At 43.7% G+C, this 23,030-nt stretch overlaps 1 protein-coding gene across 9 annotated transcripts in view; it reads left to right on the top strand.

Annotated features, from left to right (window-relative positions):
- Positions 1 to 967: 967 nt before the first annotated feature.
- Positions 968 to 23,030, top strand: part of LOC123495077 (uncharacterized) — a 43,343-nt gene continuing 21,280 nt past the window's right edge. For 2 of the 9 annotated variants that reach the window (XM_073503296.1, XM_073503300.1), the window contains exons 1-12: positions 1,000 to 1,469; positions 1,612 to 1,774; positions 1,872 to 1,990; positions 2,090 to 2,513; positions 3,139 to 3,304; positions 3,431 to 3,856; positions 4,116 to 4,202; positions 5,126 to 5,252; positions 5,777 to 6,131; positions 6,466 to 6,818; positions 6,921 to 7,139; positions 7,244 to 7,289. In XM_073503296.1, the coding sequence (XP_073359397.1) occupies positions 6,804 to 6,818; positions 6,921 to 7,139; positions 7,244 to 7,289 (280 nt within the window). In that variant the 5' untranslated portion in view covers positions 1,000 to 1,469; positions 1,612 to 1,774; positions 1,872 to 1,990; ... (5 more) ...; positions 5,777 to 6,131; positions 6,466 to 6,803. Of the gene's footprint in view, positions 1,470 to 1,611; positions 1,775 to 1,871; positions 1,991 to 2,089; positions 2,514 to 3,138; positions 3,305 to 3,430; positions 3,857 to 4,090; positions 4,203 to 4,949; positions 4,990 to 5,125; positions 5,253 to 5,776; positions 6,132 to 6,465; positions 6,819 to 6,920; positions 7,140 to 7,243; positions 7,290 to 23,030 lie in introns of all 9 variants that reach the window. The other 7 variants (XR_012188799.1, XR_012188800.1, XR_012188798.1 and 4 more) reach the window with 7 other exon arrangements.

The raw sequence follows: 23,030 nt of genomic DNA, 5'->3' as shown, positions 1-23,030 counted from the left end.
CATATCAGCGATGGAGCCGCGTCGAGCTCGTGTGAGGAGGTGATTCGTCGTTCTATTCTTCAGTGTCTGCCGTGGTGGTGCCGTAGGCAGGTGATGTTGGTATCAAACTCAGATGTGTTTTAGTATCTTTTCAGTTTTGTCATGTCAGTCCTTACGTGATTTTTACTTTGATCTTTATCATATGAATGGACACGTATTACCATGCAAATACACTTACCTAGGGAAATGAGAGCACTGCTTTTGTCATTCTGAATGCTAGTACCCCGTTAATTTACATTTATTTTAGTTTATTGAGTAGTTTATTTCGTTGACCATCTACGTAGTTTTTTCATGTTGCATGTCTAATATAGATTTAGACTACCGGATATGAGGTACATGGCTGTGGACGTGACGGTTTGAGGATTGATCGATCACTGTCCGCAGACGCGTCTCCACACGTCCATGAACGTATAGGGTGCCAGATTTGATATGTCTTGCTGTAAATGCTCTTAAATATAAATGACATAGATGTAATTTACCAAACTTGCATCAACAAGTTCATAACTTACATTGACAAGTTTATGAAACTTACGTCGTAAGTTCTAAATTTTAAAAAGAGTAAAATGCATCAGTGGTCACTGTACTTATGATGTATGCTCATTTTGATCATTATATTTAAGAATACAGTGAATACGATTACTATATACGCGCTGAGGCGATTGTACAGTTACTGTCTCATCGTACAACTTCATATCTCTACTCCTAATGGAGCAGTTGGTAGGCTCCGCCGGTCAATTTTCGTCCCACTAGAGACGGTTTTTTTTCATCCTCGATCCCACCTCCCAGGTACCTACGATCCCACCCTCGTTCCAGCGCCGAACCAGAAAAAAAAACGATGCCCATGCGAGGTTCCTACCCGGTCGATTCCCACGTCCTACACAGATGATCGAGAAAAAAAACCGTAAAGAAATCGACAAAAAAAACCTACGAAAAAAACCAACACTAAGGAATTCGCACGTCGTTCGCCGCCGTTCCTCCTGACCTAGCGATTCCTCCAGATCCCTTCGCCGCCAGCCCCGGACCTCCTCCCCGGCGGCTGCCCCATCTCCTCCCCCGATCCTGGCTCGCCCCGCCCCCACCTTCTCCCTCACTACCGGCGCCGCCCGACCCCTAACCTGCCTGGATCCCGGCGCCGCCCCGCCCCCACCTCCTCCCTCGCTCCCGGTCGCCCATGCCCTCCCGGCCTCCTCCCGATGCACATGCCACCGCCCCTGCTCCTCCCTCCTCCAGGAGGGAGCACCGCCGCCCCTGTTCTTCCTTCCCCCCGCCGGCATGCGCGTCGCCGCCCCTCTGGCCGTCGTTGGCATCCTGCTCGAACCCGTGGGCCCGAGGAAGATGGAGACGACGGATGATGGGAAGGAGCAGCGGCTGCCTTGTGATGACCTCGTGGGAGCAGACGGTGATAAAGACCATCAACGAGGCTGCTACTGGTATGTGCTTGGTTTACAAATTGTGAGGAATTGAGGTTGAATACCAATATACACACATACAGCAGCAATGGTTGATGATAACAACGGCCTTGTAGCTTCAAGTATGAGATTAAGAAGGCTCACAATTTTTGCCTAATTGTAGTTTAATGCGGAAGGGTTCATTAGCTGTGTGGAGACCTTTTATTATGGTGATGATGACAAACAAGATCAAGCTGTCAATTTTGAATTAAAGAGATTCCAGAATAGAGAAGGATCATTTGCAAAGAAGCTTGCGAGGAGTTGTCAAAATTTTGATTATAATGCAGGTATGCATTCTGATTTTGTGAAGTCTAATTTATTCAATATATATTCAGAATTTATGCAATATACATTGTTAACTTGATTCTGTGCTTTAATTCATAGCATCTTGGTGGAGGCTCTATGGAACTGAAGCACCAGCTCTACAAAGGATGGCTGTGAGAATCCTCTCATTGACATCAAGTTCTTCAGTCTGTGAAAGGAATTGGAGTACCTTCGAAAATGTTAGTCTCCTGACTCTCTAATCTCACATCTAGCTTGATTAGTCCATCACATGTCAAAACATTCCCTGTTCTTAATCCTTATGTTTTTTCCTGTTGTAGATTCATAAGAAGAAAAGAAATAGGCTAACTACAGAACATCTAAACTCTCTTGTGTTCATACAATTCAACTCGAGAATGATGGCCAAGAAACAAATGATCAAGGAGAAGAAGATCACTGATGTCCTCTTATCCGCTAAAACTACTGAAGCTCAAGGTTTTCTTTTTGAGGGCGGAGATGATTATGCAGAAGTCATCTATATGGATAAAGATGAGGAGGAGATGAATAGTACAGGGATGCCAGGGAGTGGCGTTGGAGAAGCAATGGGAGGCGATGAACTGCTCGAGCCACATAGAAGTGCGAGACCAAGACAACTTTATTAAGAAGAAGAATTTGATTCTGAAGAAGAGGATTTTGATGATGAGGAGGAGATGCATTCAGATGAGGAGAATGGATATTGATAGTTGAGGAGACCCAAATGAACAGGTGTCTTTTCTTAAGTACTTCTTATATATTATATCTTTATGTCATTGAGTCGAACCGTTTGTGTGTGCGTCCATGTGGAATTTCCCTTTTTGACTTGTGAGAGAAGTCTTCCCAATAAGATTCTAGGAATTAAAGAACTTCATTTTGATGTGTGAACTGTTGAACTCATAATTTATAATGCTATGCCAATTGGGTTTGTGTGATGTTTGCCTCTAATCTATTTGAATATTTGATATTTCTATGGGCGTGTTGCCCCATTAAATAGACTATATTTAGTTCTTCATATTGCCTGATGTATGTTATTTTTATCACCACATTGTCTTTCTAACCTGCAATAGTACAAAGTCTATCCTTTTTATCACCACATTGTCTTTCTAACCTGCTATGGTACAAAATCTACCCAAATAATTATCCTCCTAACCTGCTACCGTACGAAATGCCATGGGCCGCCTAAGCTACGCCTAGGCAGGCAAGGCGCTAGGCAGAGGGTCACTGCCCACCTACCGCCTAGCGCTTTTTCCAACCTTGGTTTATGGTACCCCTTTTTCTTATGTTCACGTGTATAAGCAACTTCACAACAAAATTTATATGTGTGGTTTGTTTTGCCTTCTTTGATTTTGCTAAGGAGTGGAGCATGGAGGAGGGCTCTGGGTGACGGCGGCGCATGACAAAGGGCTCTGGATTGTGGCGGGGAAGGAGCGGAGGAATTGTGCATTCGGGAATGTCGCGACCGCCGATCCTATCTGTTGGTATACTGTCTGACAGGTGCCACAACGGCCTTGTAGCTTCAGGTATGAGACTAAGAAGGTTCACAAGTTTTGCCTAATTATAGTTTATGGTGCCCCTTTTTCTTAGGTTCACGTGTAGAAGCAACTTCACAGCAAGATTTATATGAGTGGATCATTTTGACTTCTTAGATTTACAAATTTCTAAGGAGCGGAGCATGGAGGAGGGCTCTGAGTCGTGATGGGGCATGGCGGAGGGCTCTGGGTTGTGGCGGGCAAGGACCGGAGGAACTGTGCATCCGGGGATGGCGTGACCGCCGATCCTATCCGTTACACTGCTGTCTGACAGGTCACATGATCACCAAGGCATGTGATAGCATCTTCATGCCCAACTCTCACTCTGCTGTCGCCCATTCAGCGCACTCGCCGAGGCTAGGGGTGGATGGTTCTTTGATGCTGGCACAACTGGAGACAGCAAGAAGCAGATGGAGGGAGGGCTATCATGTTGAAGAAGACGCCGGCACCCCGACAATGGAAATGCGGTTTCTCGGAGCTAGCGGGAAGGAGGCCGATGGCTTCCCGTTGTAGTAACGCGATGCTGAAGAAACAACACACCAGGTTCTATTCTTTTTTTTGAAGATCACACCACGTTCTATTTGTAAACCATTTTTTCACTATCAGTAATTACTAGAGTATGTGAACAAAATCTGAACTGTAATTTGTGATATTTGAGATGTCTATAAGTGTACAAATAGAAAGGCGCCAATTCAATTGATTGTCAGATTCAGAATAGTATGTGTGAAGTGGCTTCTATCTCAATTTTTTTATGTTGTTTGTGTTTGAATTAATTAGGACTTTGACCATCGTGTTTATTCAGCCCGCAAGGTGGTTAGCACTCAGCAAACTATTAGTATTCTGCTGGTATCTCGTTATTCTCAAGCTGTGAAGACATGCACAAGAATAGGTATGGCTACATGCTTTCTATATCTGTCAGCTTCATAAAGCATTTTGAAGGGGTGCATCTTGTTGGAGAGGTCTGGTAAGCATATTTAATCAAAGAAAACAGAAGTTTTTTTATGTAATAAAGATTTATGAAAATTTGGACTTTAGATTGTATCAGGGACAATTTTCATGATAAATTACATGAAGTTTGTATCTTCGGACATCTTCATGCCGACTTACGTTCAATATTAGGATATGTCCCCTCATGTGCCAGTTTTGAGGTTTTGTTAGAAGTTCACGGTCTATTCTTAGTTCCTGCATGTTTTTTCACCTTTCTGTAGAGATTTGAGTATAACTTAAAGTTCTAGATGCATATAAGCTTGTGAGTTAACTAAAGCTCACTTGATGGTTCTAACTAAATTCTGCAAAAATATGACCATGACAGAAAGAGAAATGGAGGTTTAGAGGCAGAGTAGATGCCTGCACCAACAACTTTATAGATTGAACTACATTTTGCTAGATGACTCAAATTTTAGAACGCGAGCATTATTTTTTGCAGAATTTAGTTAAGAATAGAATCAAGTCAAGCTTAAAATAAGATATCTACTCTCCGATATTGAATTTAATCCCTTTCTTGCAAAAGCACCACAGATGAGTGAGGAGGTTATTCAATATTGAATTTAATTCCTTACTTGTACCCATGATCGATCTACTTCCATACTGCAAGCTTGCACCTGATCAGGTTTCTAACTTAATTCAGTTTTGTTAGATCTGTCGATGATGTAGACAACATATTTCAAGATATGATGGTTGGTACTTCCAGTTTTGCTGTACTCTGTCATTTGCAGTTGTGGGAACGATAATGCTCTATTTGCTTTTTTAAGATCATGGTGATCATTTTTGCTAGCAAATGTGTATTTTAATTTTCTCCCCTTATTGTTGCAGGTTAGAGTGCAGCTTTCAGATAATTTTCTTCCCTCGGGATATTTGAAGACTGTTTGTTACCCATCAAGTTCAGGAAACCCAAGGGTATCATATGAATTGGATTACGTAAAAGACACAGAGATAAAAGGTACGTGGTTGCATTCATATAGACACTGATTTATCCTTACTAGGGCTTAATCAGGTCATGTATGGTTCATGAATCTGCTATTTCTTTACAATTTTTTTAGAAGTTTCTAGAACATAGGTCCAGCATGTTCGATTAGGAGGTTTGCATTGCTCTGAATGTATGAATTAAGGATGCCCCGATGTTTTGAGTTTAGATGTGATAATTTAATTTCAAAAAAATTCATAGATTTGTGCAGTAGTAGCATAGTTGTGACGCCTCTATAACAATTCTAGAATTGAAGGGGTATTTTATTTACTATCTCCTCTAACTAAATTATTTTATGGTTTGCCTAAAAAAATATGGAGTTTTTTTTTCAGAATTATGTTATCTATCTTGCGCCAAATTAACCACTTCTTTCTGAACTGTAGAGTCCACTATGGTTAATTTTATTATCATAGCAAAAGAAATCCAATTTAATCATGATATCATGACCATGTGAACTAGGTATGCAAGGTTATTTCTCTGACTACTATGTTGTCAAACAGGAAGCTACACCGGTTGTTTCTTTGGCAATTACAAATCAGCATCCATCATCTACAGACACCAGAGGAATATGCTGTTGGAGAAGGTGCAGCGTTGCGGTGAGAAGCAGGTTGTGTCGTCGTGGTGGTCACCCTCGGCTACGATGGTGTGCAGTCCTTGGCACCGGGAATCGGCCTGGGATGTCGTGGAGGGGAGAGGAGGGGGCGTGCCGTTGAGAGCAAGGTGCGAGCTAAATGACGTGGCGTTGAGGGGAGGCGACAATGAGAAGCCGTGGTGGGCAGAGCACGCCAGGGAATTGAGATGTGAGTGTGACCGTTGCATCGTGCGATGAGTGAGAGGGTGAATTGTTTTTTTAAGGTAAGAAGAAAAGGATCGGTTGTTTGCTTTCAAGGGAAAATCGGTGCTATGAGAGAAATGACGCATACTTCGGTATATAGAGAAAAATCTCACAAAGCCTAACAAGTCATTTCTAGCAGCTCACTAACAAGTCATTCAGTTAAACAACTATCTACCACATTGTTTAATCCGGGGTTTACCCGGTGCCAAGTGTACTATATTGCTAGATTTAATTTAACCGATGTGTTGCTCCGTATGTATCTCGGCATAAATGGTCCAACAGGATTTAATATAGTGATCTTACTTCTGTTGCTTCTTGGTGAATATAAATTATATTGCGTTTTCATGGAAGCAGGAGCCCCGTAGTTGTATAGCGGGTGGCAGAAGAGGCAGCCGGCGAGTGCGGGCTGGACGGGAAGGTGATGCCTGCGATGGCAACCATGCCGGCGGGCAGGGAAGGGTCTACGGTGGCCGTCATGGTGTTTTCGAGGGAGAGCAAGGCATCCACCATCGCACAGCCGAAGAAGACGAAGCCTGCGTCGAGGTTGGCCACCGTGGCCGGCGTGAAAGCTGACAGACCTTAAGGCTGGTGACGGGTCCGCCACTGCCGCACTTTCTCTGAACTTGGTGGAGACGTGGAAGGAGAGCGGTGGCGCCGTGAAGACCTCGGCGTCTGCTGCCGCGACCACGACCATGACCATTGCGTCGGTAAGAAAGTTGCTAACTGTATACATATCCCTAGGTTCAGAAACATTTGATCTAGAAAAATTGTGAACCTGAGTTGTACTTTGTCTGCAACGATGAACGTAGAGCGGTTACTGCTACACTTACCAAGCCAGCGATATTGAGAAGCACATTGAGAGATTTTCCCAGAAATCACATGCCGTGAAGGGTTCCGATGCGAAGTTGCTGAAAGGGACCGTAAACATAACGCATGCCTTTTTTCTTGCTTTTCAGAAGACAAGGAACATGACACAGTATTTTTCTGGATTTCCAGAAGACAAGGACCAGGACCACAGCAAACATCCTGTACTGTGCTTGCCATGTTAAAATTTATTCTAGAGTCTTATTTATCAGATTGACTATGTATTTGGTACTGCTGGTTTGATTTCAAGAGATGTCCTATTGTACAGGAGTTGGAAGACAAAAGTACTGATGCAACCATGGAAGGGGTGGAAGGTAAAGCCATTTTGAGGGATGAGCTCCTTTACGGTGATTGGGGCGGTACTGGGAGTACTTTCAAGTACTTACCCCTTCGATTTTTATTAGCTGTCTGATCTGGTGGGGGATTAAAAATGAATTAACTTAATTAGTTTAATCAGAGAAGGGCATAATGGTCCGGGGTTAAATTTTTTTTTTCAACCGATCACGTCCACGACCAGAACCACGTCTAGATCTAGTAGCTCGGTCAAGTCCTCCTTCTCGTCCTCTTCCTTCTGTCCGACGAGCCCGGCGAGAGGAACCAATTCACCGTCGTCGGCGTCGTTCTCGTCCTCCTCCTGGTCCCCTTCACTATAAAAGACGTGGTCGGCGGCAGGAAGAAGAATAAGGCGTGACATCTGCGGCGGCAGTGTCGGTGGCGACGGCGGCGGCGGTATAGGAGAAAGCCCCCCACTGATCCCATCGCTTCCGGACTTGCATCTTAAGGTATGAATTGCCTGAATCTCAACTTACTTTGATTCGTAGCCTGCACTTCCTACTTAGATTTGTTTAGTCATCATCGATTTAGGTTTCCCTAGTGCATGCAATTCAATTTAGCAGTACTTCCATCTCTGATCACGTCTGATTTTTATTAGCCGTCCGATCTTGCGGGGAATTAAACTTGGGCGTTGATGATTGGTTTCCCTCACATGTCAAACGAGCAAAGTCTTTTCCATGCACTTGTCTTTGCCTATGAGCTATTTTACACCTGCAACATTGATAAACAGAAAGATGTTGATGATTGGTTTCCCTCACATGTCATATGCAGGAAGACATGGCGTATGCAAGTGATGAGAGTATGTTCGAGTATCTAAATGTTGTCAGCAAGATGTTTGATAGTGAGGCTGAAGGCTATGAATTCTACAACAAATATGCTCTTGAAAAAGGTTTTAGTGTGAGGAAAAGCTACGTTGAGTGGGATGGATCCAACAAATACATAATTTTAAGGAAAATTGTGTGTAGTCGTGAAGGGTTTCGCGAAGAGAAGCACATGAAAAGAAAGATGGAAGATAGAAAGAGGAGGCCACGAAGTTTAACTCGTGTTGGGTGTAATGCTAAATTGGTCATTACGAGACAAGAGGAAACCGGTCGGTGGTTTGTCAAGGATTTCATCGATGAGCACAGCCATCCTCTAGCCCCACGGGATCTTTCTTGTCTGCTGCGTTCGCACAGACGAATTAGCGATGAGCAGAAAGCGGACATTGCGGACATGGAAAAATGTGGGATCCGCAAATACCGTATTATGGATATTTTGTGCTTTCAATACGGTGGATTTGATAAGGTTGGATGCATAAAGAGGGACATTTATAATTTCTGCCATGCTAATAAGCAGGAGACAATCAGTGCCGGTGATGCTAATACGGTGATCATGCACATGATGGCGAGGCGAGAGCGAGATGTGGATTTTTTCTTCAAGTACTTGGTAGACGAGCATGGCCATCTGAAGGGACTGTTCTGGGCTAATAGTTAGTCGCGACTTGACTACGAGGCTTTCAGAGACGTGATTGTTTTCGATAGCACATACAGAACCAACAAATACAATCTGCCATTCGTGCCGTTTGTCGGGTTGAATCACCACCGCAGCACTGTTAGTTTTGGCTGTGGTATAATTTCTCATGAAACAAGCCAGGCATACGAGTGGATGTTGCGGACCTTTTCTGATTGCATGGCACAGAAGCATCCGATATCTGTGATCACAGATGGGGACCTTGCAATGCAGAGAGCAGTCAGGGTGGTCTGGCCAGACTCAAACCATAGACTATGTATATGGCACATTCAGCAGAACATTGTACGCCATCTGCATGATGACGACGTAAAGGAGGAATTCACATCTTTCATTTATGATACTTCTTTCATTGAAGAGCATGAGATAAAATGGATACAATTCTTACAACGGAATAAAGTAACCAGTGAGGAGTCTTGGCTGCATCAGATGTATCAGATGAGAAAGTTGTGGTGTGCTCCATATCTTGAGGGGCGTTGTTTCCTAGGATTGAGCAGCAATCAGAGGAGTGAGAGCTTGAACTCCGTGCTACATACGCATCTTGAGGGTAAGATGTCGTTGTTTGAAATGCTAGAGCACTATGAGCGTTGCCTTGCGTCGCGACGGATTAACAAAGCTCTCCAAGACGTCGAAGCCTTGCAGTCCGTTCCATTTACAGAGGAAAATGCTTCGCCGCTTGAGAAACACGCCGCAACAGTTTTCACACCTAGTGTCTTTAAGATGGTCTTATGGAGCATAGATGCTGTCAGCAAATGTCAGATCAGAGAGATACTAGATGGATCAGAAGATTCCACTTATGTTGTGTCCAAGCAGGAAAGAATGGATAAAAAGTTTGGAGTGCGCATTGAAGAGCAAGGAGGTCTTTTGCACAGGGTGAGTTGTTCTTGCCGTAAGCTGGAATGCGCAGGCACACCATGTTCCCACATTTTTTACATATTGGGGATTTTAAAACAAACAATTATGCCCAGTTGTTGTGTTCCCACTAGGTGGACTACGAATGCAAAATGTGCATACGCACCTACCAGAAAAAACCAGATGTATGACTATTCGGTAAGCCTGCAGAGGTACCGCGAGTTGCGGAATTGTAGTCATGCCGCAAGTTTCAAGGCATGCCACTCTGATGAGGACTATCACCGTCTAAAGATGCTTTTGGAAGCACAACATCATGGCAAGCAATCAAGTTTTGAACAAGCTGACAGCAAGGAGTCAACTAATGCTCAGCATAACAGCATTAGGTTTGGCCCATTGATGCCGCACTCGGAGAAAGTTGATAAGGTTCTGGATCCCGTGCATGTGCGAGGCCGAGGTGCACCGAAGAAAAGGCTGCAGGCAAAGACAAGGAAGTCAAGATCACAGAATATGTGTGGCTATTGCAAGAATCCTGGTCACAATCGACGTAAATGCGCTAAATTTCTATAGGTACGAAATATGTTCATATTTATTTTTTGCATGTGTTTTACTCATAATTGATGTCCATGTGATTTATTCTATTCTTCTGTGTAGGATCTCGAGGCTGAACTGTGATATCTACATACAGCATGAACTGACGATGAGCCAGAGAAAGTCGTGTGCCATTCAGCTTTGTGTGACGTGGTCTTTACATTCTATTTCATCGTGACAGTAATTTAGTGAAGTGCGGTTGTACTGCCATGTTACTGTATTAGTTCCACATCTTTCGTTTTCATTTTCTGTGTGTATCATTTGATGTCCAACTTTAAGAATGATGATGTATTTCGAATAGGAATAAGGGCTAGCATGGAGCACTTGTTATTTTCGAGTAGAATAATTTTTGTGATGTATTTCTGCACGCACTCACGGCCGCCAGACGGATCTCCCGCGCGATCCCACGGTCTGCATGGCTCATGCATGGCAGGCCATTTTCCTACGTCAACCCAAACACCGGCCCATCCGAGGTTGCAGCTCCGGACGGCCCACGTCACGTACGATCTCGCGCGTTGTTCTCGTGTAACTAAAAATAGTCCCACCTCGCCCCTCGACCAGCTCCTTTACTTGCTTAAATACCTTCATTGAGGTGATTTTAGCAAGCGTTGGTCCTCATTGTAGGATGAATATGATTCTTCACCCTTACTATGGTTGTCACGCATATTCATAATCATCATGCATATTCTTCATTTAGAGATCATTAATGACTGACGTATTTTTTAAATAAGCGGGCCCCAGTAGGGTGTGCTTGGAAATATTTGAGAAACCTCCATGCACGTTCATCTTTGCTGCATGCAAATCGGGCGGCAGCCGCTGTGCCAGCAGCTGTCAAGGCCTTGATGAATCACTATTCACATGCAGGTCCCCGACTCTTGCATGCAGGTGCCTAGTTTTTGCATGAAGGTCCCTGGGTCGCATCATTGGTTGAGGAAGTATCACTAGAGTTTCCGAACTGACATTGCCCACCACCTCCTCCAAACCACCCAAATTTTCTTGTACATGGTGACACACATGTGCCAAACATTTCTATGAAAGAAATTTTTGAAAAACATTATTTTACAATGCCCCCTTGAGGCATAGACCGATGTTTTCAGCAGTCAGTCTAGAGGGCATTATAAATTCAAAAAAATTCAAACAAATACAAAACCTTGGAAACCTAGCATTGTTTGTGCAAGAGATCATGTGTGCCAAAATTGAGGTGATTTGGAGGTGGTCGAAAAAATGCCCGCATTCCGGAGGGACCATTTGGTCCTTAAGCCAGTGTTTGAAAAAAGGTGAATTTTTCCACCACCTTCAAATCACCCCAATTTTCTTATACATGGTGACACACATGTGCCAAACATGTCTATGAAAGAAATTTTTGGAAAAAAGTATTTTACAATGCCCCCTTGAGGCATAGACCGATGTTTTCAGCAGTCAGTCTAGAGGGCATTATAAATTCAAAAAAATTCAAAAAAATACAAAACCTTGGAAACCTAGCATTGTTTGTGCAAGCGATCATGTGTGCCAAAATTGAGGTTATTTGGAGGTGGTCAAAAAATGCCCGCATTCCGGAGGGACCATTTGGTCTTAACTTAAGCCAGTTTTTGAAAAAAAGGTGAATTTTTCCACCACCTCCAAATCACCCCAATTTTCCTGTACATGGTGACACACATGTGCCAAACATGTCTATGAAAGAAATTTTTGAAAAAAATTATTTTACAATGCCCCCTTGAGGCATAGACCGATGTTTTCAGCAGTCAGTCTAGAGGGCATTATAAATTCAAAAAAATTCAAAAAAATACAAAACCTTGGAAACCTAGCATTGTTTGTGCAAGAGATCATGTGTGCCAAAATTGAGGTGATTTGGAGGTGGTCGAAAAAATGCCCACATTCCGGAGGGACCATTTGGTCTTAACTTAAGCCAGTTTTTGAAAAAAGGTGAATTTTTCCACCACCTCCAAATCACCCCAATTTTCCTGTACATGGTGACACACATGTGCCAAACATGTCTATGAAAGAAATTTTTGAAAAAATATATTTTACAATGCCCCCTTGAGGCATAGACCGATGTTTTCAGCAGTCGGTCTAGAGGGCATTATAAATTCAAAAAAATACAAAACCTTGGAAACCTAGCATTGTTTGTGCAAGAGATCATGTGTGCCAAAATTGAGGTGATTTGGAGGTGGTCGAAAAAATGCCCTATAGACTGACTGCAAAAAATCACCATGTATGTTTGACCAAATGGTCCCTCCAGAAGGCGGTGATTTTATCGACCACCTCCAAAATTTCCACTTTTTAAAATATATTAGAAATGGAAGATTCAATCTTGCTAACTTATGAACATTGAAAAAAAAAGATTTTCAAAATTTTCTAATTCTTATAATATATTTCAAATGGAAGTTTCAATCACGCTAATTTATGAACATTGACAAAAAAGATTTTCAACATTTTCTAATTTTAAAAACATATTTCAAATGGAATATTCAATCATGCTCACTTATGAACATTGACAAAAAAGGATTTTCAACATTTTCTCATTTTAAAAATATATTTGAAATGGAATATTCAATCATGCTCACTTATGAACATTGACAAAAAAGGATTTTGAACATTTTCCAATTTTTATAATATATTTGAAATGGAATATTCAATCATGCTAACTTAAGAACATTGACAAAAAATGATTTTCAACATTTTCTAAATTTAATAATATATTTGTAATGGAAGATTCGATCATGCTAACTTATGAAAACCTCAAGTCAATGTTTTTTACTATCTATCCTATGTAGATAAGGCTTTTTATTTGCACACACCATTACCAAGCACATGCCCACTGTATGCAGCATGTCTCATCAGTCAAGCAACATTGAAGCACCTACTGTGATCATTGCAGCATCAGAATATAAACACTGCAACAAAGCATAGCTGACCTGCATCTAGACAGTTGATATACTTCAGAGACATACTAGATTAATTAAGTCTCTGCCATACTTAAGAGTCTGCCATACTACTTAAGAGTCTGCCATACTACTTAACAGTTCACAAACACTTCCACCTTCCAGATTCACAGTTCACAACCATACTAGCGCAAAAGTTAAACATCATCAACTATATTGATGATGAGTACCACTACCAGCTTCACAGAGGGTGACTAGATGGGACCCATAGCCTTTAGGAGGGCTGCATGCTCTGCCCAGATCTTCACGTCGTTCCCACTCGTCGCTACACCGCGTGCATGCGACATAAGGTGCTCATACAGCCCATCCTTGGGAATTGGCTTAGTGGTGCAGTATGGGCACCTGAACTTGCCCCACTTGTAGTACGCCGCCTTCCCCTTCTCCCTGATCTTGTTGGCTTCATGCTCAATGAAGGACTTGTGGTTCCACTCTTCCACCTCATCTCCAGAGTTGTACTGCACATACAATTGATTTGCATAAATACATACTTCCCATTTAGTTGTGCTGCACATACAAACATCAAATAATTGCCATTTACTTGCCCGTTAATGAACAAACAAACATAATAGCCCATTTACAGCTAATTAATGCACAAACAACAGAATAGTTCCATTTAGAAGATTTTAATGGACAAACAACAGAATAGTTCCATTTATATGCATTCATATATGGTTTCATGAAAAAACATCACACATATCCCATTTACAGCTAATTAATGCACAAACAACACAACTTTCAGAGGAATTAATTAAAAGTACAACAAAACTTTCCATTTTAGAATAATTCAATGGACAAACAACACAATATTTCCATTTATGTGCATTCAGATAAGGTTTCATGATCAAAGACCACAAATATGCCATTTAGAGCTAATTAATGACCAAACAACACAACTTTATGATATCAATGAATAAACTATATAACATTCCAATTTAGAGGCATTCATATAGGGCATCATCAACAAACAACATCTCACACAGATTAATAAACAGACCAAAAACAACTTGGGGTTACCTCCTCGTCGTCTTCAGACTCAGACGGGTCGTCGAACCCAGCGATGTCCAGCTTCCTCTTGTTGCCAGCAGCTTCCTCATTCTGCAATACAACTAATTAATTCAATTATACTACTAACTACATATAACATAGTATGCAAAGGTCAAGCAATCTGCAATGTGCTTCTAATAACCTAAAATGTTACTTTGACCTAAAATTATCCAAAGGTCAAGCATTCTACAATGATAGCTTGGTCAAACTAAAATTTTAGATCATGCTGACTGTGGTCCTTCAAACTGTAATGCCAGACTGGGCACCAACAATAATTTTGTGAGTGCTCAGGTCTGCCAATTAATGGAGGTAGTACATTGGTTGACAACAAGTAATTGCATTTACTTCATCTGGCTCATGTAATGTCCATAGTGGTGCATCTGCTGCCCTATAATCTGAACCTTATATTGGATAGTATATTGTAATGCCATGAGCTTCAGGGAAGGAAATCTTAGTGCAATTTTTGGTGCTAGGTGTGAAACTATTTCGTATGACATTCATTCATGGAGTTATGCAACATAAATTTAATATGACCTGGTCATCTGGCATAGTTGCATGTCTAGCAAATCTACTTATGGTTTACTTTATAAGTACAGCAATCCTACAGATCAAAAATAAAACCTACCTATAATTTTAGTTTATGGATAATGAAGTGAAGCTCCTAACTATTTTGAAATTGTGCACTAGTTAAACGTACTATGTTCATTTCAACAATTAATTGATAGACATCAAATGAACAAAGTAGGATTTTAACCTCATTTGTACAATATCAACTTTAATACATACACTGGATGGCGGCTCAGCCCCTGCCGTGGCCACTGAGGGAATATGCAAAACAAATCTAACAACATATACAGCATATAACAAAATCTAAGCACATGAGGCAATCCAGATTCTAATATAAAAAACCTAACTCTCATTATGATCTCTCTAGCATTCAACCACGAATCAACTACAAAAAATCCTAACACTCAAATGGGGTTCCCCATTCAATCAAAAAACCCTAACAAGCAGAAGGGGGTGCCGCATTCAATCACAAATCTACAATAAAAAACCCTATCTACTAAATCTTCTGCTTAACAACTACAACTAAGAGAGGAGGGGAACGAGAAGGATTACCACATCCACCACCTGCTTGTCGCTCGCCTCCGCACCTACATCCAGTTCTCCGCCAGACGCCGTCACCACCAGGTCCGGCACGACGGAGTCCGAGCCCACCACCCCCTGCTCCACCAGATCCGCCGTCGCAGCGACCGATCCAGCGACTGCGGGTGCAGCATCTCCCGCACCGCCGACGGCGGCCACTTCTTGGACGGCATCTACCGCGGTGTTCGCGGCCTCGACCGCAACTCCGTGCGCAGTGGCGGCAGCGCCACCACCTTGCGCCATCGAAGCCTAAGAGAACCCACCGGAGAGAGGGAGGTGGTGGAGTTGAGCGAGTAGGTGCAGTGGCGGGGCGATGGAGACGAGGGGGAGACGATGCGGCAAGGAGAGAGGGAGTCAGACGATTTGGGGGAAATGGTGGGGGAGATGCGGCCGGTGGTGGTTCCCCTCCCTCTTTATAGGATGTGACGTTTTTGGAAGTTTTCGTGCGCCGCATGGCCGCGTGGCTAGCCCTCGACCGCCGCCGCCCACGCCCACGACCGCCGCACGTGACAAGGGAAAACGAATCGCCCACGTACAATACATGTATACCCCCAGTGTCCAAAAGTAATCGGGCCGGTGCAAAAAAGCCTGCCTACTTGCCCGCTTTCACAATTCAACGGCCTGCATACGACTAGTAACCCAATCATTTAATGGGCCAGGATGCAAAGGCCCGCCAGATTGTGAAAACAGGTAGCAAGTAGGCCCCACAGGGCAGGGACGGAGACGGTTAGGCAATGTGCTGCCCGCTTTAGAAAGGAACTTGAGAGGGAAAGCTCAGCGCGCTATATAAACCGGTGCTAGCTCCCCTCGCTCGGCGAGGTGGGACTAAACTCCCTGCACCCCTGGGATGTGCCCGGCGCGAAGCTCGCTTGGGCCTAATTCGGGTGGGCCGTCCCACGCCAGCCTCACCCGCTGGGTCACTGGATGGACCGTTGGGCCATCTCGTTGTCTGCGCTTGAGGCCTGCATGCATGGGAAGGGCGGCGACGTGGGTTTGCATGCGCGGGTGGCGGACGTGCATGCATGCGAGCGCGGGTGGCCGACGTTGATTATCTGTGTTTTGCTTGCTATTTCTATCTTGTTCCCTTGATATTTCTATCTTCTTCCCTTGATATTTCTATCTTAATTGACGTCAAAACCAGCAAGTTTTGGGGTTAGCTCAGATTTCACGCGGCCCACGGGGGTGTGCTTGCGCGCTTGATGGAAAAAATTGGTGTTCCGTCTGGGAAGACGGATTTTTTCGGCATGCTTGAAATGGACCCAAATTTTTTTTGAAACCCTTGTACCAACATGACAAGCATCCATGCAAACTGGAAATTGTTTTGCAACGTTGTATGGTTTTGTAGGCTATAATGATTACACGTGTAGATGAAAGGCACGAAAAAACAGTTTCAACAAAGACAACATAAATGATTTTTTACAAGTTTTATAGATGGAAACTTCTTTAGATGCAATGCCATCTCACAAACAACTCAGAAACAACTGTATGATTGATCATAAAACACATGCATTGTTGTTCAAAGAACTGTCTCATGAATAAATTGTACCATAATTGCGAACATAGTGTGAAACAGAAAAAAAATGTTTGTTTGCAACAAATAATCCTGGTTTGAAGCTTAAACTGGTTGAAAACAATTGAGCCTACTCCATATGGTCTTCTGCACTGCCAAAATCCAGTGACCTCTTGCGTTGTGACATTGGAGATTGCGTCGGGCTTAGCGACGGCCCATGTGCTTCAATCTTTTTCTCTTTAACATCAATGTAACCATACAACTGAAGTTGTTCTTGTTCTTTCTCCGCCAACTCTCTAGCAAGACCCTCCATTTCTTGGATTCTCACTTCCTGTAGAAAACCATAGGAATTGTATTAGGAAGAACTTAAAAATGACGTAGCCATAAACTAGATGCATGTAACATGTAAAATTTGAACCTCTGGATCAAAGTCATGCTCGGGATGACGACCCGTAGTTCTATTGTACACAATGTACAGGTGACATTTCTTGCTGCCATTCAGATCAGAAAGCATTTTTTTTCTACATCATCTGGTCCTGCAATCAAGAACATTCCTTCTGGCAGCTTCCACGCAGACCCGGGTAAGAAGTAGTACAGTTCTGCTCCCAGTTTGCAACCAAAAGTATCTCTCATTTCACTCATAATGAGATCGTAGGTCACTTTGGCGGGTTCAAAAATTCTGACTTCTGCCGGGTGTTCATCAAAGTATGCTCTCGGGACATGTGACATCTCATCATCCCTACTAACAAAAAATTCCATGACCAGCACCTAGTATCTCACATCAGAGTTAATACATTAAATGAGTAAAGGGGCAAACATAATTTTTTATGTGCATAGCAAAATTGCGGTGTTGTTACCTGCTTTTGTGGAATGTATCCTTCATGTGGAGTGACTAGGGATTGTGCCATCTCAAACCTTCTCACCTTGTTATGTGGAATGTATCCTTCATGTGGTGTGACTGGGGACTCCGCCATCACACGTTTCTTATCCTGCGTATGAAACGTCGACAGTGGGTTTACACACAAATTTTAAAAGGTCATACCATATCTTGGGTATGGCATCGTTGGGAGGTACTTACAAGGGGAGAATTGAAGATATGTTGTTGGGGTGGAGTGATGTGGCATTGAACGGGTGACTTTATCGCACTTTCTCGAGTGGATGGCGACTGTGCCGTCTCATGATGCTTAGCCTACATACAATCGCCGACATAAGGTTGCCACAAATTGAAGATGTTTGTATCATAGAATACTAAGGTCCTTAATATATACAATCGGTGCGAAATACTTACAGGGGGAGAAAAATTGAAGACATGTTGTCGGGGTGGCCGTGAGATCGCACGGGCTTCTAACATATGTCCTTCCAAACGGACCTTCTCCAGCATGGCCTTATAATCCATGTCCGACCGCTCCTGTAGCAGCTTGCTGTCCATATCCGAACGTGCCTGCAACACATAGGCATCCATCCTGACTCGCTCTGTCTATATAATACTGTCCACAAGCTTCCGGTCCTTCTGCAACGTTTGATGCATTTCCTTGTAGCCAAGGAAAAACTTTTTTTCCATGTCCTCACAGTCCCGCTTATACTTTTATTCAATCTCAAGACGCATCTTCGCCATCTTACGGGAAAACTCCTCACGCTCCTCCTTTATCATCCTGTCCACGTATGAACGTTCTTTTTTGAGTTTCTTATCTACCTCAGCGCGATCCTTTTGCACCTTCAAGTCGATCTCCCGGCGCGCTTCATGCAAAGACTTGTCGTACTCCGCATGGTTGTTATGCGCCTCTGAGACCATGGTCCCTACAACAACACATACACCCATAGTATGAAAACTGTATCCACAACCTCATCCAACTAATTCCTACCAATACCACCGAGAAAATATATTCATAACCAGTTCGTAGGAACAACTACTACAAACTATCAATCAAAAAGCTCTTGCATGACATCCTGTACTCCAATTACACCAGAACTACTCAACTATGGCAAAGGCTGTATTTTCTGATCTCTTCGGAAATGACTTCTTGGTCGAATCAATGGAAAAAATAATCAACACTGCAATCGAAGATGGGAGGAGCCGTGGAGGAGACCTTTTTAATCCGGCGTCGGCGTGGTCGCTTCAGAAGCGATGGCGCGATCCCGGCGATGGCTATGTGAGGAGAAACAAGGTAGATGGGGGTGGTTAGGATAGGGTTGATGTGCGGTAGAATGGGAAGGTATATATCCGTGATTGTAGGGATCATTAGTTATTTTGAAGTAATGCGCTTTGATGCATTTTTTTTAAGGAGCACGATCTTTTGGGGGCTTCCAAAACTTGTGCACTGACCGCGGGTCCAACCACATATCACACAAGCCCGAGCCATCGCCGTGCCCGTGCCAACCCGCGGCCCACCATTGCCTCCCTTTCCCTTGCCCCACCAAATTGTTATTCTTCTCTGGCGACGAAGCCTGCCATCGCCGGCGGACGGTTTGAGACGAGAGATGTCCATGTCCAGTTCGGCCTCTCCGTCATCATGGCCGCGGTATGGTTCACTACCGATGACCAGATGCCCCGACTGCCCACGCATCGCGCCACTGAAGCGTTTGACAACCATATCGGAGAAGAATGGAAACCATGGGCGGGAATTTGTGAAATGCGAGAGCAAACCAGAAGCGGGGAAGGTTAAATCTATGTTCTGTTGTGTCTTTTTGCTATGAATTCTGACCCCGGATTTATTTATATTTCCTCGGAATTGGTATTTAGGGTTTACCTTCCCTTTTTCAGAACCTGAAAACATGCAAGCATTTTGAGTGGCTGGATGAATACGTTGAGAGGCTTCAAACGGATGGCTTCATTGATTTGAGGCACGGGGCAACCCTAGAGGTAGATCTGCCATCGGCGGTGGATAATAAGGGCTATGCCAATGTTCCTCCGATGGTGCACTACAGGAAACAGCTACTTTGCCGTCTGCCATGGCGGACGGCAAAGGCTCGAAAGGCGGACGGCAAAGACCTTTGCCGTCAGCCGCGGACGGCAAAAGGCTCTGGCAAAGAAGGCTACGGTAAACAGCTGCTTTGTCGTCTGCTTCCTGGCGGCGGACGGCAAAGGCTCTTTGCCGTCTGCGGCGGACGGCAAAGAGGGCGGACGGCAAAGAGGGCGGACGGCAATATTTGCGCTGTCAGTCCGTTAAGTGGCTAACGGCAGACCTTTGCCGTCCGCCGCAGACGGCAAAGAGCCTTTGGTCTTTGCCGTCCGCCTTATGATGTCATCTACACGCCACTAGATGGCAGGTTCTTTGCCGTCTGCCACTGATGGCAAAGTGCAGGTTCTTTGCCGTCTGCCACGGACGGCAAAGTCTTTGTCGTCTGCCACTGTAGGCAAACTGACCAAATGGGTCAGCTCCCAGGAAGCACAGTTGGCTGCCACATGGCTTCTTTGCCGTCCGCGGCAGACGGCAAAGAGCTCTTTGCCGTCGGTGGCAGACGGCAAAGAGCCTGCATATTGTCTGTTTTTTCTGTTTTTTATTAAATCCCACAATTTGCAGCACATATCACATATATAAGTTTCATATCCAGCACATATCCAACACATATCTAGCACATAAGTTTCATATCACATATCACATCAGTTTCATCCATACACATTGTTCATACATAAGGAAGTTCCATCCATACACATTGTTCCATCCATATATATATTACAATGCAAAGTGTCATGAAGATAGCAAGCTAGATACAATGCAAAGTTTCATCAAAGGAAAAGCAAGCACTCCATCATAGCAAGCTAGCTTCCATCAAGTGAATGAAATCTGCAAAATGGTAAATAAGAAAGTTAGAAATAGGTGACTAGAACAAGAAGAAGACTAGAACAAGAAGTATATGTCATTTATGAGCTAACTTAGGTGAAATGGATCATATATGAGCTAACTAAGTTGAAATGGGTTGTTTATGAGCTAACTTAGTTGAAATGGATCATTTATGAGCTAACTTAGTTGAAATGGGTCGTTTATGAGCTAACTAAGGTGAAGGGCATCGTTTTTGAGCTAAGTAAGGTGAAATGGGTCATTTTGGAGCTAACCTAGTTGAAATGGATCGTTTTTGAGCTAACTTAGTTGAAATGGATCGTTTTTGAGGTAACTAAGGTGAAATGGATCGTTTTTTAGCTCACTTAGGTCAAATGGATCGTTTTTTAGCTAACTTAGTTGAAATGGATCGTTTTTGAGCTAACTTTGTTGAAATGGATCATTTTTTAGCTAATTTAGTTGAAATGGATCGTTTTTTAGCTAACTTAGGTGAAATGGATCATTTAAGAGCTAATTTAGGTGAAATGGATCGTTTTTTTGCTCACTTAGGTCAAATGGATCGTTTATGAGCTAAATTAGTTGAAATGGATCGTTTATGAGATAACCTAGGTAAGATGGGTCATTTTGGAGTTAACGTAGGTGAAATGGGCCATTTTAAAGCTAACGTAGGTAAAATGGATCATTTAGGAGCTAATCTAGGTAAAATGGGTCATTTTTGAGCTAACTTGGATGAACTGCATCATTTATAAGCTAACCTAGGTAAAATGGGTCATTTTGGAGGAAAATAAGCTAACTCTAGGTCATTATGGTAAGCATATTGGAGGAAATAAAGCTAAGTCTAGGTCTTTATGCATTTGTTAAGCAAAACACTAGAGAAACTTACCGTGATCAGGGAGGTGTAGGAGCGGGGTGGCTAGTGCCGCTACCTGGAGAAGGATCGTGCGATGCGTTTCTGGAGTTAAGCTGCAACAAAGATAATTTCCAATGTCTCGTTAGCATTACGACACTCAAATGTTGAGACTACCAACTAATGTCCATTCAAACTAAACTCACCGTGCTCCCAGGAGCAATCACTGGCATCGGCGGAGCGGGCTGACCGGACTTCTCGCACACAGACTGCACATTTGGTTTTTAGAACAGAGTCATACTAGTTAGTAATGAGACTCAAATGTTAAGACTAGCAAGTAATCTGCAGAAGAAACTTACCACAAGGAGCTCGTACATGGCCCTTGCCTGCATGTCATTCCGTGCCCTCTCCTCCTCCATCATCTTTCTCGTCCTCTCCTCCATTTCCCGCTGCCTCTCCGCCGCCTCCGCCAGAAGTTTCTCCGTTCTATCTCTCTCAGTCTGTATAGCAGCCTGCAACACCACTCACATGACCATTTGTAATCATTGATGGAAGCGCACACAATGTAATGGAGAAAGATAACTGAGTACATATCACTAACCTTGATGGCGAGTTGCACTGGCCGTTCACGAGGCCTTATCTCAGGAGCGGAGCTCGACTGGCGCGCCTTGATCTCCGGTAGAGTGCTAGGACAACGGATAAGTCCATCTCCAATGGCTATGGACCATGGGACCTCCCGCCACCAGATATCATCACCAGCTCTGGATCAATGGGACCCTGGCTCGGGTTAAAGTCCTCCCCTTTCCTTGCCTTCCCCTCATCTCTATATCTCACGAGCTTGTTGTGGGAGGAGATGTTGGTGAAGTTGTTTGCATCATCGAGGTCAGACTGAGAGAAAGCCTTGACTTTCTTGTAAGAGCCAGTGTGGGCCATGGCATACAGGTCGTACACCTCTGGCACCTTATCCGCCTTATTGTGGCGTGCCTGAAAGAGAGAAACAATGAAAATTAGTAATTAAAGGGCTCAAGCTAGCATGATGAATGAATTGCATGAATCATGAAGCAAACCACATACCCAGTTGCGCCCGAACTGATATAAGTTGGAGCTGCCTTGATGGTGTGGCACACCTTCCATTTGGGCACGTTTGTCCTTGGCCTGGTTATGGAGGGCTAGCCATTCTTGTGAGCACCACTCATCGACCAACACCTCCCAACAATCCATCCGATCCGCACACCATCTCGGAGGCGCCTAAGTTAGCAAATAGAAACTTGAGCGCTACGGCTAAGAATTACTAAATGAAGGAACTTAAGTAGAAGGCCTTAAGAATTACCTTCATGTACTGCTCCTTACTCAGGAACTTATCGCGGCACGCCGGCTTGGTCTTCTTGATACCACGCAAGGCGTAGTAGTCTCGAACAGCCTGCACCCGAGCCTCGTGCCGTAAGTTCTGGAGTAGGCGCTTGCAGACGTTCTGGATAACATTTGCGCAGTCCTCCTCGTATCCCTCC

Source organism: Aegilops tauschii, chromosome 7 (assembly GCF_002575655.3).
Source record: "Aegilops tauschii subsp. strangulata cultivar AL8/78 chromosome 7, Aet v6.0, whole genome shotgun sequence".
NCBI lineage: Eukaryota > Viridiplantae > Streptophyta > Magnoliopsida > Poales > Poaceae > Aegilops > Aegilops tauschii.
Note: the sequence above shows the minus strand (reverse complement) of the source record. Positions and strands in the feature narration are given on the sequence as shown.